At 50.8% G+C, this 24,356-nt stretch overlaps 1 protein-coding gene across 2 annotated transcripts; it reads right to left on the minus strand.

Annotated features, from left to right (window-relative positions):
- Positions 1-485: 485 nt before the first annotated feature.
- On the minus strand, positions 486-21,878 carry EXOSC10 (exosome component 10). 2 transcript variants are annotated; one of them, XM_004741503.3, is made up of 25 exons: positions 21,324-21,876; positions 19,410-19,546; positions 17,432-17,555; positions 16,005-16,109; positions 15,494-15,659; positions 15,209-15,323; positions 13,844-13,919; positions 13,529-13,639; positions 12,934-13,077; positions 12,231-12,421; positions 11,107-11,263; positions 10,825-10,973; positions 10,595-10,645; positions 9,844-9,955; positions 8,548-8,598; positions 8,341-8,419; positions 8,149-8,255; positions 6,268-6,363; positions 5,882-5,956; positions 4,606-4,693; positions 3,502-3,575; positions 2,859-3,030; positions 1,993-2,051; positions 1,260-1,336; positions 486-628 (listed from the first exon to the last, which is right to left on the minus strand). In XM_004741503.3, exons 1-25 carry the CDS (start codon positions 21,501-21,503, stop codon positions 598-600), a joined length of 2,727 nt encoding a protein of 908 aa, XP_004741560.2. In that variant the 5' UTR covers positions 21,504-21,876; the 3' UTR covers positions 486-597. The 2 variants fall into 2 exon arrangements, with proteins under 2 accessions (XP_004741560.2, XP_004741561.2); XM_004741504.3 differs by having other exon boundaries at positions 626-762; positions 21,324-21,878.
- Between the last annotated feature and the right edge of the window lie 2,478 nt (positions 21,879-24,356).

A 24,356-nucleotide genomic window follows, 5' to 3' on the forward strand; every position in this document is an offset into this window, starting at 1 on the left:
AATGAATGTGCTATGACTTTTCCAACTGGGGAAAACGACATTAAAATACTTTTCCAATCGGGAAAACGTTAAAGGGAAACAAAGGAGTGAGACAGGAACGGCAGAGACGCCCGGCCCTCCGGAGGTCACGGCTGGCTCTTAAAGCTCCAGCAGCCAATCTTCCCGAGAAGGTCCACGCCATGCGGCCTCAGTGGCGTGACCTGAGGACCCCTGGAAAGGGAGAGTCAGTGCCCCATGGAAGCCTCGTGGAAGCCACCCTTTTCTGAGTCTCCTGTGACTCACACCCTCTCGGGGGTGGTTCTGGGTTCCCCCAGAACTCTCAGTGTCCTCAAAGGCACACTTACCCCCAGATGCAGTCAAATGCTCTACCACTGAGCTATACCCCCACACTTACCCCCAGATGGCTGAAGCCCGGGCTCCGAGCGAGTTTCTGTCCTCTCCCTGCCAGCCCTGAGGTGGCAGCAAAGAAAAAGTCTGGAATCCGCTTTCTTCCAACAAGAATTATTTTTAATGGTTTAAAAAGGGGTCCGTACAAAAAGCAGCAGCACCACTCGGTGCTTCCAGTCCTCTGGGGAGTTCCAAGGGTCTCCTCCGCCTCTATCTCTTTGGCCAGCTGTGCCTGAAACCCCTGCAGAGACAGACGGCATGAAAGCAGACGAGCCACTTCTCCCGGTCTGGCTGGAGGTTTGCTCTCAGCCGCTTCGCAAAGCACTGCAGACCTCAGGGATGGGCAGCTGGGGCGGCATGGTTCACTCGGGGCCCCTGGAGAACGGAGCGGGGCAGCAGCGTGTCCCCCACACTCTGGCAGACAAGAGGGGGCTGCGGAAGCACTCTGCGGCCCCAGGGTGGCTGTGCTCGCCAAGACCGAAAGGCAGCTTGCCTCGTCAACCAGGCCACACCCTAGGGGTGAGTCCTCTGGTTTTAGGCTCTGGCCTGAGCATGAAGGTTTCATGTTTTTAACAAAAAAATATTCTTAAATGACAAGCCACATTTCCTCACTGATTTTTTTCCTCCCTCATTCCTCAGAAATGGGAAGATCTGGGAAAACTCCGAGTCCGTCGGCTCAGAGGGGCCCCCGGGAAGCTGTACAGTAGCAGGCGGCGAGGGGCGCAGACACAGCTGCTGCGGGGGACGGCCCAGGGCAAGGCCCTCCCTCCTCCCATCTCCGCTGCCCGCCGGGCAGACGGATCCGCTCGAGAGGCTCTCTGAGGCTTTCCAGCTGGGCCCTCTGAGCCCATACGCTGGCCTCCCCCACGTACCTGTCTGACTTTCCGGTTGGAAAGGACATGCTTTTGTTTCCCACCGACTGCTTAAGTTTTTTGGGTGCAACGCATTTCTGAAAAGATAAACAGCCATTTCAGTCGAGGGACAACCTGACCACAGGACACATGCAGGAAACCCCATAGGAGCCCAGCCGGCCCGTCCAAGACTCCAGTACCACTGGTGTGCCTGGTTTTCTGAGAACTGGGCCTTTCTGGGTGCTTCTGAAGGCAAGGCTGTCCGCAGGGGCTACCAACAGAAGAGGAGGGCTCCACACAGGTCTCACCCTCCGGATGCTGAACTTGCAGCCACGCTTGGCTCTGGCTGGCAGCAACACCCACGGGGCAGAGGCAGGCCTGTGCGGGCCCCCGAGGGAGTGTCTCTGGCCTACAGCTCATCCCCATGGCAGCCAACAGCAAACACCCCTTCAAACCACATGCCAGCCCTTCAGCCTCTTTACAAGCTCCTTTTTTATTGCTGGACTAGCTGATGGGTATTGTCTGTACTCGAGGAGAGAGGAGCCGAGGGAAAGGAGAGGCCGAGGGAGACGACTCCCAGCCGGGCCGTCTTCCCAGCAAAGGCAGAGGGAGAAAAAGCCCCATGAGCAGGCGAGAATTCTCCAGATTTTACTGTCTTTTTAATGGTATCTTGTATTTTGCATTTGAATTTGGAACCAAAGCCTAGCTGACATACACAATCCTGTTAGTTTCACATGTCAAGTGTGTTTCTTACCTTGCCGGGCTGGGTCTGCTTATTTGGATCGAACTGGGAAGGTTTTGCTTTGCTGTTTCCTGGAAGGTGAGAGCAGAGAGACCCGTGAGCATGTATGTGAGTCGATGTACCCACAGGGCTGCCCGCAGGGCCGGCGCACAATGTTCAGGAAGGGTGGGCGGTCAGCTCGCCACCCCTGTAGGAGGTTCAGGGACTCGGGCTGACATCAACTCATGTGTCGTGTCCCCAGTGGGAAAGGGTGGCCCCAACACCAGGCTCCTCTCTCACAGACCTAGTCCCAGCTCACGGGCAGGTGGCTAGAGCACTAGCTCCTCTTACATCAAGGCCATCCAGTCTGGTCTCTGTGTGCCCATCAGGAAGTGCCACCGGCAGTCTCTTGGGCCCTGGAGTGACAACCGTGCCCTGCCTTTCCTCTCTTCAAAGGGACATGTTGCCAAGGAGGCCGCTCTGCCGTCAGGAGTGCCATCCACAGCCCCGCCAAGGCAGATGAACTCTCCCCGGCTGAGACCAGAGAGCCCCCCGCCCGGGCTTTAGGTTTCTTCCCAAACTCCTTGCCGTGTTTGTATGTCTGTCTGGGCCCGAGCTACTGTGAGGAAAGATGGAGCCGCTGTTAGAGGGAACGCCACCTTGCACAAGGACCAGTGTGGCCCCGGCGAGGCAGCTGCGCTCAGGGTGGGGGTGGGGTGGACGGGTGGCACCTGACGGCCCCACAATGCCGTCTCCCTGCATGGCTCTCAGAGGGCTTGGGTGACAGTTGTGTCTTTCTCGGGCTTCGTCTGTGCCTAGCTCACACTTTCTTTCCTCCACAGCTTCCTCCCTCCTAACAGGGCCAGACGTTCCTTAAAGGGCACCAGTCCCGGCCTCACCAGCAAAAGCCTTGAAATCTGACTTGCTGTAGTCATAAGGGGTGAAATCTTTTTCTGGTGGATCCGGGTCTTTTGGCTTCTTGGAAGTTTTGAGTCGTTTCTTCTCTTGTTTCTGCTCTGTGGTCCTCGGGTCACTTGTGGTTCGCTCTCTCTTCTTGGCCGCACTCTCCAGCTGTAGAGTGAACACACGGTGGGAAGGATGCACGGGAGCGGACGTGACAGCCAGGCCGGCGGCCCAGGGCCTGCCGCATCCGTGGGCGCGGGGACAGGGAGAGGAGTGCAGGCGGCTGGGAGCCTGGGCGGGGCTAGCGCCAGGTGAGACAAGTTCCTCGGTGGAGAATGATGACATCAGGTCTTTTACTGAAAAGCACAAGAGGCTTGGCTATTAGTGGGCCTCAGGGCCTTGTCTACCACTGGAGTCGGGGGGGGGGTGTCTATTTACCATAGATTCATCACAAAGAATCATCTAAGAGGAATTACAATATAAACTTCTTTGAGGGGAAAGGAGGCAGGCACTGACTGACAAGCCAAGGTGGACAGGACAGACGCGGAAGTATTTAATCGGAAGCGCAGGACAAGCCCGCCTGCCATGACCAGGGGCTTCTCTTTTCTCAGATGGGAAAGCAGAAGGGCCGGCACGTACGGCAGCCTGCTGTCGGACAGACACGGCCTGCTCCGCGGTCGCCTGGTACTCCTCCTTGGCCTGGTCCCGCGCGGCTGCAAGAGAGCACGGCCTGTGGAGCTGCGGCCCCAGCAGCCAAGCCTCCCTCCTCACCTGGCGGCCACGGCCATGGCCACGGTCCCAGTCTCCCACGCTGCCCGCGCACCCCGCCCCAGCCCCTGCAGCTCAGGCTCGGAGGTTCTGCTCACACGCAGGCTGACAGCCCACCTGCCCCTCCCCCGACACCCCGAGCCCGAGCCCCGGCAGCCCGTGGGCCGCCGCTCTGAGGGGCCACAACCCAAACATGTCAAAGACCAGAACAAAGCCACTTTCCCAACCAGCTCCTTGTGTGCTCTCACTCTGTCGCTGGCCACCCTCTTTTAGTTGTTCAGGACCAGCCCTTCTGGCCCCTCCGGCTCCCCTGCTCCTCTCTTGTGCCACACACCACTCGTCATCAAGTACCATCGGGGTCACTATGGGGTACGCCGGCTTCGGGCCACTTCTTGCCCCCTCTGCTCCCGTGCTGGCCGAGCCGGTGGCCCTCGCCTGGCCTCCCACCCTCGCCCTCTTTGCTGGGCCCTCCACGGTCTTGGAGCGAGCTTTTCTGGTTGGTGCAGGCCACTGCTCTGCTCAGACCCTCCGCAGCTCCCCGGGCCACTCGGAGTACAAGCCACGTCCTTACAACTGTCCTGCTCTCCCCCCGTCAGGCACACTGGCCTCCTGGCCATTCCCCTGAGCATGCCCAGACAGCAACCGCCCCCGGGGCCTGGGGCTCGCTGGGCCACCAGTATGGACCACTCTTCCCCTAGAAGCAGCCCGTTTCTGCTCAATGTCACACTCATCCAACCGCCTTCTCTACACATGGTGAAGAAGCAGCACCCCTTCCCCGCGGGAGGGCCAACTGCCGTCAGAAGGGACGGACGCTTATGGGTGCACTGCCCGCGACCCCCGGGAAACGGCAGGCTCCACGGGGCAGGGCTTTGTTCACGGCCGTACTGGCATTCTGTGGAACAAACAGAAGCTTGTGCGAGGCCGGCTCTTTGGCAGACGCCCCGACGGGCTGAGACACAAGGAGCCGAGGGCTACCTGTTTGCTCCGCCGCCTTCTCCTTGGCCGTTTCTTTAGGCCCTTTGTGCGTCTGCACCTGGCTTGCCAGCTTCCAGCGGTTGCTGATCTATAACGAAAACAAACCAAACGAAAACACTCCAAAACTCAGCCACCGAGGAATGCTTCATTTTTTTAACGAGGGGATGCCGGGCATACTAACCTGGTGACGACGCACATTTCTTAGTCATAAATTCCAAATCTCATGACACACAAAACAGAAATCTCATGCTGGCTTTGTGTATAAAATCCTCATCGAGAAAGACAAAGCACAACTGGGTTCCGGGCCTGGAGCCGGACGCCTTCCTGCCCATCCTCTCTTTCAATCCCTCCCGTAATCCTGGGACAGAGGCATCCTCGTCACCCCCGCTTGGAAATGGGCAATGGGCTCAGAGAAGCTAAATGATCTGTCTGGGGGGACACGGTTAGGGGGAGCCGGGCTTCAAGGCAGGACTCCTGGAGTCTGGCGAGCTGCTGTCTGATACCACGTCAGCCTGTGGCGCGAGAACACGTCTCGCTGGTATTGGGCAGAAGCACGTAAGGGACATGTGGCTGAAGGGCCACAACCCGTGAGAAGAGAAGGCAAAACCATCCATCTGACTCCCCATTTCAGAAGACAGCAGGCCGACCACGAGCGACATGGTACAAGCCCGTCATGGTTCTGGCCTGACCCTCGCTGCCTAATGGAAGAGCGGGGGGGGGGCGAGGGGGGGCAGAGGGAGCCAGGGTCCCCCCAGCCTGTCTGATCAGAGCAGGTCCTCCCTGCAGGAAGGAAGAAGGCTTTTAACAATGAACACGCTGACCCCCGGGAACATCTCATGGGGCTCCAGGGAAAGTGCTTCTTTATTCTTATCCATAATACTGCTAAAATCAAGCCAAACAATAGAAGACAGAGTGTTTTACAATTTAACCTGTCACCTGTGAGAGCCTTAAAGTAATATATTCACATGTGAAAATGCGTCAGGCTGAACACCTAACATCCGGACCCTTTGCTACGTACAAATTAAACTTCAACTAAAAACCAAACACAAAAACCAAAGACCTGTTTCTTAAAAGGTTCCCAAAGGCTTCTGAAAATCAGAAATAAGTCCTAGTCCCTCTCTCCAGAAATGCTTATTTGTATTTATATATAAAGCATTTTTTTGTGTTCATTTTCAGGAGCCTCAAGAAGGGTTTAAGACAGAAACCTAGTTCAGATAATTCAGAAGTCCCCTTTCCTGAGAAAGTCACTCGTGGAAAGGGTGACCAATACACTTACTTCGTAGATTTTTGACGACGGATCGAACTTTGCTGCCTGAGAAACGTGAGCGCGGTGTTCAAGAGAAGGCAGGAACTGGAGGAATGGAAGGAAACTGTCATTCGAATGCGCTCAGGCCCTGCACAGGGGTGTTCGGGGGGTTTCATCACGGGAGGTCTGATTCAGAGCATCCGCCTGGCCACTGCTCACCGGCACGCAAGCGAGGTGTCCTTGCTGGGTTCATCTGAGAACACCCCGACTCTACCCCCACCCGGACACCAGGGACAGCTGACACATGCTGGACTCAGGGGCTCCCTCTCCCCAAAGACCATCAGCAGCTTTTCCGGGTGAGAGGCAGAAAGCTCTGCCTCTTCTGTCTGCCCTGAACACTTGCGACGCCTACTTACCATCTTAAATGGATTTTCAAAGGACGCCATTATGTTCTGGGCTTTCTTCTGGGCAACCGTTAATGGGCTCTTTCTAGCTTCTTCAACACTCGGCTCCTGCAGGGATGAAAGTGAGCAGCTTATCCCATCATCGTTCTGCGGCACTGCGAGCGACGGAATGATCGTGACAGCAGTAAGAAGGGGCGCCCGGGTGGCTCAGTCGGTTAGGTGTCTGCCTTCGGCTCTGGTCATGATCCCGGGGTCCTTGGATCGAGTCTCTCTTCCAGCTCTTTGCTCGGCAGGGAGCCTGCTTCTCCCTGTGCCTGCGGCTCCCCCTGCTCCTGTTCTCTCTCTCCCTGACACATAAACAAAATCTTAAAACAAAAAACAAAAACCAGTAGAAACCAGCTAACTCTTTAGGTCTTTCACACCCTGTGACGGCACCCAGGAGGGCTTTTAAACACACATTTATTGAACCAGTGAATTGAACTGTGTCCTTACAACTTATAAGGTAGGTAGTGTTATTCTCACCATCTTACAGATGAGGAAACTGAGGCACAGAATGCTTAAGTCTTCCAGAGCCTAACAGCAAACAGGGCAGAATGAGGACTCCCACCCAGGTCTGTCGGGCTCTAGAAGTTGAGGTTATAGGGAGACATTCACAAATTAAGAATTATAAACTGTTGTGGGGGCATCAGGGCAATGATGTGACTGCATGTTGTACAAGTGGATTCAGAATGTGTGCTATCCTTCTGCTTCCTCCATGGTGACGGTCCTGCCACACAGAGCACGGGGACACCACTGCCTCTGTCAGCCAGAGTGCGCGCTTCTGGGCTCACGTGGCCTGAAGTTCATGCTCCTTTTTTTAGCTGCCCATTCACCTTGCTTGTTTAAAGCTCCTGGACTTCTCTGCTCACGAATTACTGAAGCAAGACCCAATCTAAATGTCTGTGATGACGTGAAAAAGAAAGTCAGCTCTGAGGTAGTACATTTTGTGGGCGACACGGCGCCTTCCCGGCGCTGGGCCTGCGCTCTGGTGTGAAGGACCGGCTGTGGCCTGTGATCCTGGAAGCTATGGACCCGCCCAGTCCCCCCGTGAACACCTGCTACGCTGGAGACTCATCTTTATCCAAACGAATCGTATGCCTGCTTCTCTTTCTTTCGCAGAAATTATGATTTTTCCCTTTCGCACGTCTGTTGTGTGCACCATTCAGAGTTTTCTCTGCGGGCTTTCCTTTCACGCTGGTCTCTGCAGCGCCCACCCCTCTGGACCAACAACCGCACCCGGGTCCTGCTTTCCCGAAGAGCCTGTAGTTGAAGCCCTGGCAGGAACGAGACACCTGCTGGGCAGGACAGACCGGGTAAGCTCTGTCACAACTGGGTGCGTCGTCTAGCACTACGTGGTCCGGGACTGGACAGAGTCACTGCCTAGCATGGCTCAGCCCCTCTGTGGGGAAGTAAGTTCCCACCCAGTGCTCTCCTACCTTGCTCTCATCAACCACTATGAGGAGAAATGCTTTCTAAGCTGCCTCTTTCCCAGCCCAGGCCCGTGCCAGTGGTGCTGGCGGGTGCTGCAGAGGGACGCATGGTCCCTGCAGTTGGGCAGAGCGCTCAGCCCGTGCCTCCCCTGTGGCTGCAGGGGAAGGTCCCGCTTCGGAGGCACTGAGGCCCACGCCATCCTCCCTGCTAGGCATTAGCAAGCGTCCAGATGTCAACCCTTCCTTGGGCGTTTCTCCACATGGAGCTCCACCCACCACCAGCGGAAGCCCGCAGATCTGTCTCCACGCCTGTCCCCACGGCTGCTGTGTGTTACCTCTGGTATGGTCGACACAGCACTCGTGGCAGAAACTCCTGACGGGTCTACACCCAACCCCCTCCCAGCCCATGTTTCCTAGCACTCACGTTAAACAGCGTGATGACGGCAGTAGCAATAAGGCATCTGGTATCTGGCAGGGTCTCCTCTCTTTGGTCGGGGAAGAGGCTTGCCGGTTTCTGTGCTGGCGCAGGCCCTAAAGGGATGAAATCAGTAAGGTCAAAGCCTCATGGAGAGTGCGGAAGGCAGTTTCCAGAATGTTCCAGAGACCTCTACATTACCGTTGCTGGGGATGACAGGGTAGCCATCTGAAGAGGCGTGGGAGCAGTCGTGGGGTCCGAAGAGAACATTCTCCAATCTCTGCAGCAGAAAGCAAGCAATAGCCCTCATGAAGGACTTGCAAGTGTGCGGAAGCTTTCTGCCGCGGTGCTGCGGGCTCCCGACTGGTGCCCTCCCCCAGAAGAGAGACGACAGACACAGCACTCTACCTCGGGACCAGGCAGCGGGCCGCTCTTCCGCACGCCAGCTGCAACTTCAGACTGAGGAGGAAAAATAAAGAGCACCTGAGGAACGGCGCCCCAGCTCTGCGGCCGCATGTGCCTCCCCCAGCGCGGACTGCGGCCCTTCACCGGATGGGTTTTACGAGAGCCCAGCGATGTTCTTTCGTCCTTCAGCCCATACAGTGCCTGGCACTATTATCACTTTGTGCTCAGTCATAGTTGTTGAATGAAAGAATGAAACCCTTGATCATGACCAGGCACAACGCAGAAGATTTCCAAGAGCCTGAAAGGGCTTCTCCTCTAGGAGAAGGGTTTCTCTCTTTATTTGGCCCCACTGTAGAGCTAACACAAGATTCTTTCTAAAGAAATTTTAACGTGAAGACTGAAATGTATTTATCCTCAGTTTCTTCCTTATCATTCTAAAGGAACTGATTTTAAGTCTTCCTGGATCCACACTCTTTCCAAGAAAATCCCAAATACAATTTACCAATATTACTACTGAGGCAACACAATGAAAAACTGTCCCCCAAATTAAAATCGAATTGGGTGGCTCAAACATCCGACTCTTGATTCCAGCTCAGGTCATGGTCTCGGGGTCGTGAGATCGAGCCCCATGTTGGACTCCATGCTCAGTGCAAAGTCTGCTTGAGATTCTTTTCCCTCTTCCTCTGCCCTCTCCCCTGATGGTGCACACACGTGTGCTCTCTCTTGAATATAAATAAATGAAATCTTAAAAACAAAAACAAAAATGAGGAGCTTTAGCTTTTGATAATCATAAAGCAGACACGTCGGGACACCTACGTGGCTCAGTTAGTTAAGCGTCTGCCTTTGGCTCAGGTCATGAACTCAGGGTCCCGGGATCAAGCCCTGGTTTGGGCTCCCTGCTTCCCCCTTCCTCTCTTTTTGCACCGCCCCCCCCAGCTCTCTTTCTCTCAAATAAATAAAATCTTAAAAAAAGGGAGAGGGGGGCGCCTGGGTGGCTGAGTGGGTTGAGCCTCTGCCTTTGGCTCAGGTCATGATCCTAGGGTCCTAGGATCGAGCTCCGCATCTCTGCTCAGCAGGGAGCCTGCTTCCCTTCATTTCTCTGCCTGCCGCTCTGCCTACTTGTGATCTCTGTCAAATTAAAAAAAAAAAAGGAAAGACCTGTCTAGTGGCTTTCCCAAGCCCCATTATTTTCTTGGGATTTTATAGAATGGAGACCAGATCATGTACGGGGGAGATTATGGGGGCCAGAAGACACAACAGGTCCGCTGGCCTGGAACCTTCAGCAGCAAAGCTTCCTACCTTGAGCAAGGGCATCTCCCGGGCCTGCTGGATTAAAAGATGTATCTCATTGAGCTGCTGCCGCACGAGAGGTGGGACAGGGTTACAGCAAGCTATGATGCCTTGAGGTTCCCTGAAGACAAGAAAGCACACACTCAACTCATTATGTAGGGACACAGCTCCCCCACAGGCTTCCAAATGAGAACAGAACGCTACGGCTAGGGTGACGACCTGGGAAACTCTTGCCCAGTGGGGCAGTCTGGGCCTGCGGCCTCCACATGTGTTCTCTGTGGCCCCAAGCTTGCTGCTGGCGCCTCTGGCAGCTCGCCTCGGGCTAACTGGGAGAGCTGGGAGGAGCCCCACAGCTCTGCGGAGCCACAGCACTGCACCAGGCTCAAGGGAAGACAATGCACCTGGGTTCTTTGCTTATCCTCCAGTTAACATCAGAGAGGGCTCAGAACCGTCAGGAGTCTCGGTTTGGAAGCAATGACAGCTGGGAGACTCTGAGACGCTTTCCTCCCTTCCCGGAGGATGCTGGGGGCTCAGACTTGCACTGGATCTCATCTGAGGCAAGACCGCTGAAACGGCTGCAGCTCAGGTCTAGTTCCTGCAGGGCAGCCGGAGGGCACGGATTCTGGACTTGTGAACTTCCTTAGAACACAATCTACTGAGTCAACAGCCTTGAGGTATTAACGATCAGAGAAGCTGATCTGAGGGATAAAATGTCTCTACTGAGAAAGTCAGGACCTCGTTATCAGTTCTTGGAACTCACTTGGGCAGTTCTTCAGCGATCTTCAGCATCATGTGGTTAGGCAGGACGTATCTGGAACAAAACACACAGTGCAATGGCCTTAGAGTCAGCCAGCCAGCCCCGGTAAAGGCTACAGCCTGGGGGAAACCATAACCATCTTCCATGGTGGAGAGAAAAAAGGCATTATTTCCTCGAGACCCAAGCTGCTTGCTCTAGAAAGCGGGTATTAAAAGAGCGTCTGATCCCCTTACCCATAACTTTCATCCTCCCTACGAGCCGTTTTATCCCTCCAGGCAAACAGCAGCTGAAAGGCTGCCAGCTGCTGGGTGTTGAGATGCTTCTTCTGCTTCCTGTACAGTTCAAGATAGGACTCGTCCGTGAAGATGGGCTTGACGAATTTCTGCCAAATATTACAGAATAGTCAAGATCAGTGGGGATCCGAAGGGTGCCCTGGGCTCTGAACGTGCGGCTCTTCTCAGACACACGGGGGACAAAGCGAAGCGCCGGGGCCTGGGTGGAGACAGAGGCCGCACCTTAAGGCAGATGTCCCTGCTGCGCTGCCACACGACCTGCAGCTGCACGGGCTGCTCGTTGCCCCGCTCCCACAGCTCCAGCCGCATTTTATCATAGATGTAAAGCAGGTAATGGGTGTCGTCCCGGGCGTAGTGGAGCATTTCCTCGGGCAGAGGTCTGGGAATGGAAGGAAGGAAATGATTTTGCGGCTCGCCCCTAGAAGCGGCCACGTCACCTGCCCGCTCTGTGCGGCCGAGGACTCTGGGTGCCTCTGATTATCACAGCCAATACTATAATTATATCCCTAGTCCTGAAATCTTAATGGGACAAGCCTTTGTCTTCACAGCTGGGGAGAAAGGGCAGCAGGGTCACAATGCAGTTGAAAAGAGGGGCCCTGCCATCCTGAGTTTGAATCTTAGCTCCGCACACCTGTCCTTGGACCAGTCACGTAAGCTCACTTTCCTCCCTAGTGAAGTGAAAGGCTGCTGTGGGGACCACCGTGCACAGCACCCTGGGAGCTCTCGTGCAGTGCTTGGCACAGGACAATGGCTAAATGACAGGGAGTGGCTTTCAGACTTTGTCAGTTTTCATCTTCAGTCTGGGCTTTACCAGATTCTCTTTAGAAATTCGGAAATGCTGAACTGGAGGGAAGCCGAGTGCCTTCTTCAGACAACAGCTACAACCTCAGGGAGGAAGCCTGACAGCAATCCAGCAGAGCCCAGACTCCAGAAAGTGCGGCAGGACCCCGCCACCACGCTCTCACACCACAGTTCCCATGCGCTATAAGGTGCAATCACTTACGTCCCTCAGAATTCCCTTGAAGCTCTGGGAGATCATCACCACCCCCCCCCCACACACACACACCCCCTTCCCTACCAGGAAGTTTCAAACGAGACACTGGCAGGGACACAGATACTGACATGGCACGCCTCTTCCAACCACTATCTCTGTGAAGCGTGGGAGCCCAACACGTGCTCCACGTGGTTGCCCTAAACCTTCTAGTCAGGCTTCTGCTGCTGCCCACAGCTGCAGGACAGACCAGCGCCAGGCAAGCCAAGGTGCCACCATGGTCACCACCCGCACGTGGGTCTGTGTGGCCAAGAGGCTCAGAGCAGCCACCCGCCCGTGCTTGTCAGGCACACACCGTATTCTCCAGTCGGCCAGCTGGTACTGCTTGTTCGACTCCACACCGCAGTAGAGTTTCAGGAGGTGGTCCAGGGAGTGCCGGCCCAGGTTCAGGAGGCGTGCTGCCTGATGGGTATCAAACATATTCACTACGTACAAGCCGAAGTCTTTCTGGAGCCATTCAATGTCTGAGTCAGCACCGTGGAAGACCTGGAAACACAAGCAGTCGTGAGCCACCATGCGTTCAAGGCCACTTGTGCTCTGGAATGAGCCTAGCCTCTAGGTTATTATGACGCTGGAATCAGAAGCCAGAAGGAAGGTTAAGATGAGTTCAGTTTTAAAAGCTTCTTTTTCTTTGGACCAACGACCTCACGGGCTCCTAACTGCACACTCTTAAAGTCTGAAATGGCTTCCAGCCAGTGATTCTGAGAAAGCAGCTCTCTTAGCTTCAAGGGTGGTCATTAAGTGCAAAGGATCCTGATGGCGCAGGCTCGCTGCAGTCGTCAGGAACATGACGGAACGTCCCTCGGGGTGGCAACGAGCCACAGTTTAAGCTGCTCTAATTGGGGCTTAGAAACAAAAGTGGTTTAGTGCGTGGGGCCGGGATGTAGATCACAACGATTTCTCCCAACCTCACCAGGTCTCTGTTGACATAATGGAACAGTAAACCGAACAGCACTTAAATCCTGGGCTCAAAGGCAAGAGCTACAGGAGGGGCTGACCTTGACGATGGCAGGGTCTGTGAGGCTCTCGTTGAGAATGTACATGTCGCTGCGAAGCTCCAGCGTGTCCACGATGAAGTCTTCTGTTCGGGTGGAGATCTGCATTAGGCAGGTCAGCCCCAAGAAGCTCCTGTACGAGTGGTGCTAACTCCCGGAGAGAGGGGAGAACAGGGAAAATGGATCACACCAGGCTTGCCTTGACTGATTTTGGGAGGGCAGCTATAAAAGCAGCTCTACGACTGATCGGTTTTTGCCAAACAACAGCAACAGCAGCAAAAAACCAAACCCAGATCTGTTCATCTTTTTATTTTTTTATTTTAATTTTTTTTCAAGATTTTTATTTTTTTATTTGACACAGAGAGAGCGCTCACAAGTAGGCAGAAAGACAGGCAGAGAGAGAGGGGGAAGGAAGCAGGCTCCCTGCCAAGCAGAGAGCCCAAGGACCCTGAGATCATGACCTGAGCTGAAGGCGGAGGCTTTAACCCACTGAGTCACCCAGGCGCCTCCAGATCTATTACTCTTAATTTTATACTCCTCAGGTAGGGAGTAACTCCTAGAAAATGTAGAATTTCACTCCACATCATTCACAACTTACCTCTAAGTCTACCGCGAATTCTTGGCAAGTCAAGAGCTTTTCATTGAGTTCCACCAGCTCATCCAGGGAGGACACGAAATGGCAGGGCGTCTCCGCCACAGGCCTGTATAACTGGGGCACAGAAGCACAGGCAGAAAAAGAGAGGAATGTTCAGAATCACCCTTCACTAGAGCATAAAATGCATCAGGAGCTCAAGAGATGAACTGACATTGCAACCTTTTACTGTAAAGTCATTTAAGAAAAGCCCGAATTGTGTTGATTTGGTTTTTCCTGGGTTCCTCAGAGAGTGTCCGTGAACGAGGTCTAGGTGCTAACCTGAGGCTGTGGCTTTTGCAGGACTGAATCCGGTGGAGTGAAGTGATCCAGCTCATACTGATAAGGATGTGCAAACCTGAAAAAGTGAAAACAAAAAGAAAAATCCTTTTGCTGAATTCCATGGTTCAAGGAAAAACAACTGCTTTAATCCAATGTGTGAAAACAAATGAGCAGAAGCCATTGTGAAAATAATTTATCGCCATAAAAAGTACCATGATTTTAATAATTCAAGGGCATCCAAAAACAGAAAAAAAAATCAGGTCCAACTGGTTCACCCTTAACAACATGATCACTAGAGATCTACCCTTCTGTAAGGACGTGAGCTCTTATTTCCAAACGCTGCACAGCTGCCACTGCGGAGGATACAAAAACGTACAACAGGGGCGCCTGGGTGGCTCAGTCGGTTAAGCCTCTGCCTTCAGCTCAGGTCATGATCCTGGGATCAAGCCCTGCGTCGGGCTCTCTGCTCAGCGGGGAGCCTGCTTCCCCCTCGCCGCTCCGCCTGCTACTCTGCCTACTTGTGATCTCTCTCTCTCTCTCTGTCAAATAAATAAAAATCTTAAAAAAAAAAAAAAAAAAAAAAAGTATAACGTGCAGTTCCCTGTGGTCTGGCAAACAGACCTGTGAGGTCAGAGAGGATGGGGCCCATATCACAGTTGGTCAGATGCCAAATGCTCTCTGTTTTTTTTTCCTCTATCATCTACTTGCATAAAAATCCCAAGTCTGTGAGTTCATTGAGGGCAGGACTGCCTCTCATCACCTCTGTTTCTTTAGCACTTGGCCTGTGGCCTCGCAGTGCAGAGCGAGGCCTGAAGGAATGCTGCCCAGCCAGACTGTGGCTACATGTGAGAAAAAGACCAATGCTAGCCGAGTTCTTACCACCTGCTTCCTTCATGCAAGGTCTATTTGTATTTGTCTATTTTAAGCAGGTTTTTTTTTTTTTTTACAGATGCTTATGCTGCCAGTGAAAAACGCCTTTTCTTTGCTGAATTGACTAGGGGTCCCTACCTCACGGTTTGGGGTCCCCACCTGCTAAGAAAGGCAGAATAGCAGGGAAGAAGGACCGTTTAAGGACACCTGGGGTTTCAGGCTCTGGCTGTGTGGGAAGGCAACACGGCACCCCTTGTTTTTTCTTTACATCTGGACTGGGGGGGCCAGAGCGACCGCTCCCTCTCAGGGCTGCCATGAGTGAGGGTTACCCGGGATGCTGCCCAGGCAGGTCCTCTGTGAACACAAACAGGAGGTTTTACCGATCGGCTGTTAGGATAAGGATAACAATCACCCATTCCTCACATTCTTTGTTACACTGATTATTTTACAAACATGAAACTGAGGGAGAAGGTAGAAAGTTCAACAAATGCTTACATGTCCTGCTCCACCTGCTGGGTTCTCTGCTGATGGATGAAATCCGCCAGCGCAGGGGGAACGTCCAGGTCTTCCGGCCGGTCCTGCGGGCGCTCCCTCCTTTCTTTAGAGAGTGCTGGAGACCCAAGCAGAGACAACGCCGCCATCACAAAGAGGTGAACACACTCACAGCTTGCCTAGTTACAGAGCAGGTCGGTGGCTCCTTTTGAAGAAAAGAAGGCGGGCGGGAGACATCTTCCCCCCTCCTGAGGCAGACATGTTCCCCTTTCCTTTCGCATGCCTTACCCTGAGGCAGGGGTTTCTGAGCATTGGGCTTGATGAAGATCTTGGGAAGAAACGGAGTGTTGGAGTTGTCGACCTTCTCTCGGAATTTAAGCTGAGGCCGGACGATGTTTTTTGCGTGAAGCAACCGGAAAGTTTCAGATTTTGTTTTTTTGCTATACTCTCCTGCCTGTGGTAACAAATACAAAGACTTTTAAACACAGCCACTGGATGAATTAGAGAAGTAAATTCCAAAAAAAGAAAAAAAGAAAGAAAAGAAAAAAAAAAAGAAAAGTAAATACCCATTTGTCAATGGGAATGCCCTTCTGAGCGCGTTCACGGAAGAATGTGCGTGTGCGTGCGAGAGGTTGTGGGGGGCAAAGGAGACAAGAGGTCATCGGGTTGTGAGAACAAGTTAGGCAATGGCCAGTGCTGCATCCAATAAATCAGAAGAGAAATGCAGAACAGGATGGGCAAAGGCCCTATTATAAAGCAGATCCTTGAAGCTCTAGCTGATTGGCAAAGAAGCCCTCACCTTCCGGTTCCAGCTGGACACTATCGTTTTGGGAACCTGCAATCCTGCCGGGAGGACCGGCTGTTGATTCTTATTCACACCTGATGCTTCATCCAGTAAAATACCCTAAGGGCAGAGGATGTCATAGGTTAGCATCTTCCTCTAAGGATTAATAGGTTAATTACCTAAAATTCTTAAGAAACAGATTCAGAGAATTACGTGTGAGAACATATATATACAAGGGAGCCATCCCAAGTAATTAAAGCATTATTTGCTCAAAGACAGAGCTGTAACTGGCCACTCCCCATGCTCGATCAAATCCCTTTACTGCTCTCAGTTGGACTGAAAATTAAAAAAATGATTCAACAGTGGGATGTGGCCCACAGAAAGAATATAAAAGACCCTAGATTGCACCTATTAAACATAGAACAATGGTACTCGGACAGTGAAGGGGATTCTAATCTACTCTTCAATCGAAGCAGGGGTGCGGTGTCAGTTTGGGAATCCAGGTGACAAAGAGTAGCATGGTAGGACTTGAAATCATAAAATACGAGAAACTGCTGAAAGACCTGTGGGCATTTAGATTATGGAGAGATGACTTCAAGGACAGGAGACCGAGACTGAAACATCTGCAGGACTGTCACATGGTTGACGGTTAGTTTTGTTTGGATCATCTCTATGTTTTTCTGTAATGCTCTGCTGTAGAATTAGGTCTAAGTAGACAGTCAGCTAGATTATACGATACACATCTCCTTCCAATCATGCGAGTCAGGCTGTTTAGCAGATTGTAGATAACAGTTTAAAAAAAGGGGCGGGGGGCTAAATTTTGGTTGGGCTCTGCACCCAGAAGCCTCTTCTTTTGCAATACAAATAGGGATTTGCAAATCTGGAACGCAGATTTGTAATAGGCCTCCACTGAGTGGTGATAGGTTGAAGTCATATATTTGAAGACAACTGTGTTATCTTTGGGAAAAAAAGCCAATTGTCAGAAAGGGAATGTTGTTGGAATAAGAAATGCTATGCTTTTCATTTCCTCAGATGCTGGAGTTTCTTTTTACATTTTAATAATACAAAAAGTTCTTCATTTGTTAACTATCTTTTTTTTTTTTTTAAGATTTTTATTTTTAAGTAATCTCTATGCCCTATGTTGGGGCTCAAACTCACAACCCCAAGAATAAATGTCACCTGCTCTTCCAACAGAGCTGGCCAAGAAGCCCCATTTGTTAATTATCTTAAGAGTAATGTGATGGGGCACCTGGGTAGCTCAGTCGGTTAAGAACCTGCCTTCGGCTCAGGTCATGATCCCAGGGTCCTGGGATTGAGCCCTGCAATGGGCTCCCTGCTCAGCGGGGAGTTTGCTGTTCCCCCTGCTGTGCTCTCTTGCTCTGTCAAATTAAAAAAAAAAAAAAAAAAAAATCTAAGAAAAAAAAAGAGTAAGTAACACTCACCACTCTTTCCAGAATGACATCATTGGTATCAACTAGTAAATCAAACTTGTCCTCCAACTCCGTCACTTTACTTCGGTCCTTAATGTTGCTTCGACACCCATGGTACTGCATTACCCTACTCATACTAGGAAGGACAGGAAAACCAAGGTTACTTTGTAAGCTTGTATTCATTTGTTCCCAATCTGGGAGAAAGCTTGAAAGCCTTGGCTCAGAGTGTTTTATATATATCATATATATATATACACATATACATATATATATACATATATACATATATATACATATACACATATACATATATATATATATACACATATACATATATTCATATATATATATATGGGTTTTTTTTAAGATTTTATTTGTTTTAGAGACACAGAGAAAGAGAGAGAGAGCGTTGTGCGCACAATAATGAGGGTGAAGGTTAGAAGAGGAGGGAGAGAGAGAGAATCTGAGGCAGATTCCTTGCTGCACGACACAGGGCTTGAGCTCATGACCCAGAGATCATGACCTGAGCTGAAACCAAGAATCGGAGGCTTAACTGATTGAGACATCCAGGGGCAACCCCTCCCCAATACTTTTTTGATTAAACTAGTGTAAGGGCCTATTTAGCCAGAGCAGCATTCTGACCCTGCCCTGCCCCCTTCAGGGAACTTACTTAAAAACAAGTCCCGGAAACCAGTCCCAGGTAATAAAGCCTAAATACAAAGGTGGGTCAGGCCAGGTGGAGGTATCCAATCGGTGGGGATGCACACTGTCTCCTAGCTACCAAGGAGTATGGGCCTCGCCCTTTGGGCGCCAATTCTGACCAAGGTGATAGGTTAGTTCAAGTATCTACTATAGGGTAAATTGTAATTCAATTGGTCACTTATGTGTGACCTAGCAGGACTGTGCAGTTTTCTCTGTGTGTTTTACAATCTCATTGGCCACCTGTGCGTGGCCAGGCCCAACCACATGGCCTTTGCCCTTAAAAGCTAGTCTGTAAAGAAGAGAGAGGTTGCCTCTTTGCAAGAGACGGCCCTGGCTGATCAGTTTGATTCTCGATGCTTGGCGTGAAATAAAGCTTTGCTTGACCTTCACTTTGCATCAGTCTCGCTCCTTTGACCATGGACCCAACAGTAGTAAAACCTGCACCCTTATAGCAGAAACACTGCTATTTGTGCGGTTTGGGGCAATCTCCTAAATCTCACTAAGACTCCCTCTCCTCATCTGTTAGTTAAAGGGTTGGAAGAAATAACCTCAAAGCTTTCTTTAAATTCTAAAAAATGTATCATACTATGTAAACAATATACTTGCCTTCATAGCTTTATCATGAAATCTAAAACAGATGCTCTAACTCTGTCATGCAACAGTTAAACAAAATCACTGTGTACTATGTTCATACACTTATTAAAAAGGTAATAACCACAGCGCTGCAAACTGTGTGATAGAATCCTGGATCTAGGCTTTTAAGTCCCACCTTAATTCAGAAAGATTCACTGTCTACGTATAGGTGCATAAGTCAATATATTTTTTAAAAGTTAAACTCAAAATTTACCAAATAACATTTCCCTGAACAAAATCCATTGTCTCTTTTAGAGATTTTTTTAAAAAGTAATTTACACTCAAAATGGGGCTCAAACACACAACCCCTAGATCAAGAGTCACATGCTCTACCTATTGACCCAGCCAGACTCTCATTTTTATATTTTATAGCTTTTCCTTTTTTTTTAAAATTTACTTATTTATTTGAGAGAGACAGAGACAGAGAGAGAGAAAGAGAAGCAGTACGTGGAGCCTAAGGGTTCAGTCTCACAACCCTGAGATCATGACCTGAACTGAATTAATAATCAGATGCTTAATCAACTGAGCCACCCAGGAGCCCTTAGAGCTCTTTACAGCACAGAAAAATAGTTAAGAAAAAACTAATTTTAGGAAAAACTACCTATTTCTCTTTATTTATTTCTCTCAACATGAGAAAATCCTATATAGTACTTACCACTGAAGCAACCTGTCTCCCTGTGTTTCACAAAATGCCTGGAAGCCAGGAAAACTTCGGTAGAAATCATACTCATCGCCAAACTGTGGTAGGCCCCCAGATGCCTTGGTGACTGCCACTACTGACCCGAGAGCAAACTGTCAAAAACCAGAAAAAACAAGCATGTTTCAAATATGGATCCCCATTCACTCCGCAACTCACTTTTCTCAAGCCACAAGGCACCTGCGTGGCTTGTGGCTTGGTGGGTTAAGCCTCTGCCTTCGGCTTGGGTCATGGTCCCGGGGTCCTAGGATGGAGCCCTACATTGGGCTCTCTGCTCAGCAGGGAGCCTGCTTCCTTCCTCTCTCTCTCTGCCTACTTGTGATCTCTGTCTGTCAAATAAATAAATAAAATATTAAAAAAAATCTGCTATATATAATACATTGTGCTAGATGGTGTATTTCATATATTCAACAAACATTCATTTAATGCTGATTTTACCCCAGGCTCTGAGGATACAACAGTGAACACAGACCAAGTTTTGGAGCCTACCTTCTTGTGTGAGTGGGGAGAGAGAGAACAAACGCATATATGATAAATATTCAAAACGGCCTGGGTCTAAATGTTGGCTCTGCTACCTATTAACTGTGATCCTGGGTTAAGTTATTTATCTGGATCTTAGTTTCCTTCTCCAAAAAACAGGCATAATAAAAGCGACCACCCCATAGAGTTGTGAGGATTAAATGAACCAATAAAATCACACTGGGTGGTGCCTGGTGAGCACATTAGTGCTATTATTATTACTGTTCAAATTCGGTTCCATGAGCTTCTACAAGAATTCACTTCTGTGTTTTCATGTGGGCAACATCTAAAACAGAAGAACACTCTAGATCCTTTGCTGACCAAATTATAATGGCCACTGCCCACAACGGGACTTGTGTCTGTTTCCGTTAGTGCCAAGTAGTTCTCTATTTTAACTGTTGTGTGGTAATGAGAAAAAAAGTCTCAAGTGGCTGTCCTAAAGAAATGATGGTCGGGCATGTGAAGGCCAAATGACATCACTGAGAGCTGTGTAATGAGTGTTTTCCAGGGGGAGACCAGAGAGAAAGGAGGTGGGAACTTGCGTCATGGTGGGGGACACATGGTAGCCGGTGAGCAGGTCCATGACCAAATCAGGACCATGGCTAGTGGTCCGGGAACTACCCCAGCCAGAGCCAAACAAATGAATAATGACAGGGACTAATGATGACCCACTTAACTGAGTGGAGTTTGGGGGAAGACACAATGCAAACTTACAATTTATGTTAGTTTTCTGGTTTTGTAACAGCTATACATCAGCTGTTTAAACCTAGTTTTGTTTGTTCATATAAAGAACATTACACAGTCCCCTCAGCGTTCCTTCGAGGAGGCACTGATAAACGGCCCTAGAGGAGGCCAGCTCGGTGGCCGCTGTAACAGGTGACATTAAACCCAGGGTCTGGGATTATGCAGGACTGCACCACAGACGAGGAAAAGGGGATCATCTTGGCCGCGGGAGCGGAGGACGCCGACTGGTGTGGCCTACAGCAGCCGAGGCCCTTCGGAGAGGTGATTAGGTGGCTCAGACCTGGGCCGGGACGAGGTCGCGAGGGCTGGGGCATCAGGGTGACAAGGAAGCCCTTCCCACGACGCGGACACGGCTCTCCACACTCCACGCAGTTGCATGGACTCAAATGTGGGAACGAAGGCCCTGGGAAGCGGGGCGGCCCTCAGTGTCCGCGTGCGATCTCCGCCGCGGAGGGGAAGTGGCCGGCGGGGGGAGCGGCCCCTCGACCCCCGCCCCGGGCTCCGCAGCGGGGCGCGCGCGACCCGCTGGGCGGCCGCCGAGAGGGCCCGGACCCGCCTCCGGCCGAACGCGGGCTGCTCCCGGTGCCTCCGGAGGCCCTGCGAACTCACCTTCACGAAGCTGTCCGCGTCCGGGAAGCCCGGCAGCACCATTTCCCCGTCGGGGTTGGCGGCGCTCGTGGCAGTCGGGGCCTTCGGCTCTCGGGGGCTGGGAGGCGCCATTTTTCCCGGCCTGCACGGCTCTTCTCGCGAGAGTGCCTCAGGCCGACGCGACGTGTGCCCACCGCGCATGTGCAAAGTTGGTCGTTCTGCGGCCGAGCTGGCGGTGGGGTGGGGGTCAGTTACCGTCCCGGAGCTCCTCGGCCGGGGAAGTTTACATTTTCTCTTTAACCTCACATCATCATCTGGATAACCTTGTGATTTAGGGTGGGACCCGGGGGGACGCAGTTAATCTCATTTTTAAGGCCAGCCTCTCCCAAGCTCTTCTGGTGCCCGCCTCACGTGCTTGATCTGGGCTCCTGCGATTAACCGATCCCCTCTCTCGGACACGGGCTGTCTTCGCCCTCGGCGCTGGTTCATTCCTGCCGGCCTACACGTATGCTGGCGTCGCGGTCAGCTCCAGAGACATGAAACATCACGCTGCGCCTTCCAGCCCCTTGCAGGCAAACTGTTAGAGAAGGCTCTACGCGCCCCGCAAGCTCACGAGCTCTCTCCAACCCCTCCAACCAGACGTTCCTGCGCGTCTACACCACTGGAAACACTCTTGCTGAGGCACCTATTGGGAACTCACACGTTGGTGAAAAGAATTCGGGAAGAGCTGTTCTGAGGAAGGCAGTTTTGGCAGCTCAGGCGAAGGTTGGGAAGTCTAGTGGGGTGGGGCCTTCCTCCTAAAATCAGGAGTGGCCCACCCTTAATTCATTGGGCTTAGTAAGTGTGCAATAAATGGTAGCGGTTCCCGTTAGAGCATCCTGTTAACAGGAGTAGGAATACCCTATTAACAGGTAACTTGTTTGCACTCTCCCCACCCTCCGCACCTCCCCCCGCACTGGCAGAACAGAGACCCAGCCTAGTTCTTCTTTTTTTTTTTTTTTTAGATTTTATTTATTTATTTGACAGAGAGAGATCACAAGTAGGCAGAGAGGCAGGCAGAGAGAGAGGAGGAAGCAGGCTCCCTGCTGAGCAGAGAGCCCGATGCGGGACTCGATCTCAGGACCCTGAGATCATGACCTGAGCTGAAGGCAGCGGCCCAATCCACTGAGCCACCCAGGCGCCCAGCCTAGTTCATTTTAACAACAAATATTTCTGGGGCGCCTGGGTGGCTCAGTGGGTTAAAGCCTCTGCCTTTGGCTCAGGTCGTGATGGGATCGAGCCCTGCATTGGGCTCTCTGCTCGGCTGGGAGCCTGCTTCCCTTCCTCTCTCTCTGCCTACCTGTGATCTCTGTCTGTCAAATAAATAAATAAAATAAAATCTTTAAAAACAACAACAACAATGAATATTTCTGAGCCTTATTCTATATGCGTCGATCTGATACCACATATCAGGCTATGCTGTGTGCTTTACGTGAATTACCTCATCCTCAAAACAACCTTTCGGGCTAGATCATAACTATAATCTATGCTTTCAGAGGAGGAAGCAAACACAGATTAAGTAATTTGTTCAAAGTCACCCGGAGAGTATGAGGTGGAGTTGAGATTTCAAATTAGGTAATTGGACACCACAGCCTTATTTCTTTCAAACTACTTTACATGCCTCCAAGAATTTTAAGGCCTAACCTATAGAACAATACCATATGATAATTATTTTTCTCTGATTTATACCGCTTAGCATAATACCCTCTAGTTCCAAGCACCTCATTGTAAATGACATTTCATTTTTAAAAAAAATTTTACTTTTAAGATTTTATTTATTTGACAGAGAGAGAGAGAGAGATCACAAGTAGGGAGAGAGGCAGGCAGAGAGAGAGGGGGAAGCAGGCTCCCTGCTGGATGTGGGGCTCGATCCCAGGACCCTCGGATCATGACCTGAGCCAAAGGCAGAGGCTTTAACCCACTGAGCCACCCAGGGGCACCAAGATATCATTTTTTGATGGCTGAGTAATATTCCATTGTATATATACACCACATCTTCTTTGTCCATTCATCTGTTGATTGAATGGCTCTTTCCATAGTTTGGCTATTGCAGACACTGCTGCTGTAAACATTGGGGTGCGCGTGCCCCTTTGGATCACTACATTTGTGTCTTTGGGGTAAATACCTAGTAGTACAATTGGTGGGCCATAGGGTAGCTCTACTTTTTAACTTTTGAGGAGCCTCCATCCTGTTTTCCAGAGTGGTTGTACAATCTGGCATCCCCATCAGCAGAGTAAGAGGGTTCCCTTTTCTCCACATCCTTGCCAACATCTGCATGGAATTTAAGAAACAAAACAGAGGAGCATAGGGGAAGGGAGAATACAATAAAACAAGACAAAATCAGAGAGGGAGACAAACCATGAGACCATAGGAAACAAACTGAGGGTTGCTGGAGCAGTGGAGGGTGGGAGATGGCGTAACTGGGTGATGGGCATTAAGGAGGGCACGAGATGTAATGGGCACCGCTCGTGTTATATACAACTGATGAAACACTGGACTCTACCCTGTAACTAACAATAGTCTATATGTTAATTGAATTTGAATAAAATTACAAAAAGGAACTGTACCAATGTGTACAAAGACCCCAAAAGTCATTCTTTGCCACATCCCTCCCTTCTCACAGGGTTACATGAAACCATCCTGGATTGATGGTTAATGAGACTGTCCTTAAAGCTTCCATTAGCTCATCTACCTTTGGTAATTCACCTCAACAAAGCTGGCAGGTTTTGTCTAGATGTAACTTGAAATCCGTTGGATTGACTAAAGATCTTAATACCAAGGACTCCTAAGGAGTGCGTCTTTCTCATGGATGGCCACCATTTTCCGGAGCCCATTCATTCCCATACCCTTCATCTTTCGTGAATGTCAACATCACTGGTTGTTGACAGTTATTTCATATAGAACCAAAAATGTTATGGTGAGCATATTTTCCAGAGCAAAAGAGTTGATGCATGGTTTAGGATTGTAGAAAGGTATGAGACTAACTATGAGGGTTCAAACTTCCCAGTATTACTA

Source organism: Mustela putorius, unplaced genomic scaffold, assembly GCF_011764305.1.
Source record: "Mustela putorius furo isolate JIRA1106 unplaced genomic scaffold, ASM1176430v1.1 tig00003853_pilon_pilon_pilon, whole genome shotgun sequence".
In the NCBI taxonomy this organism is placed as follows: Eukaryota; Metazoa; Chordata; class Mammalia; order Carnivora; family Mustelidae; genus Mustela; species Mustela putorius.

Excerpts from the sequence above, each read along its gene's own strand:
- EXOSC10 (XM_004741503.3), bottom strand. The coding sequence starts at position 21,503 with ATGCGCGGTGGGCACACGTCGCGTCGGCCTGAGGCACTCTCGCGAGAA. Across the intron at positions 19,547-21,323 it reads ACGCGGACAGCTTCGTGAAG|TTTGCTCTCGGGTCAGTAGT; the intron begins GTGAGTTCGCAG and ends GGTTTTTGACAG. Across the intron at positions 5,957-6,267 it reads TTGAAAATCCATTTAAGATG|TTCCTGCCTTCTCTTGAACA; the intron begins GTAAGTAGGCGT and ends CCATTCCTCCAG.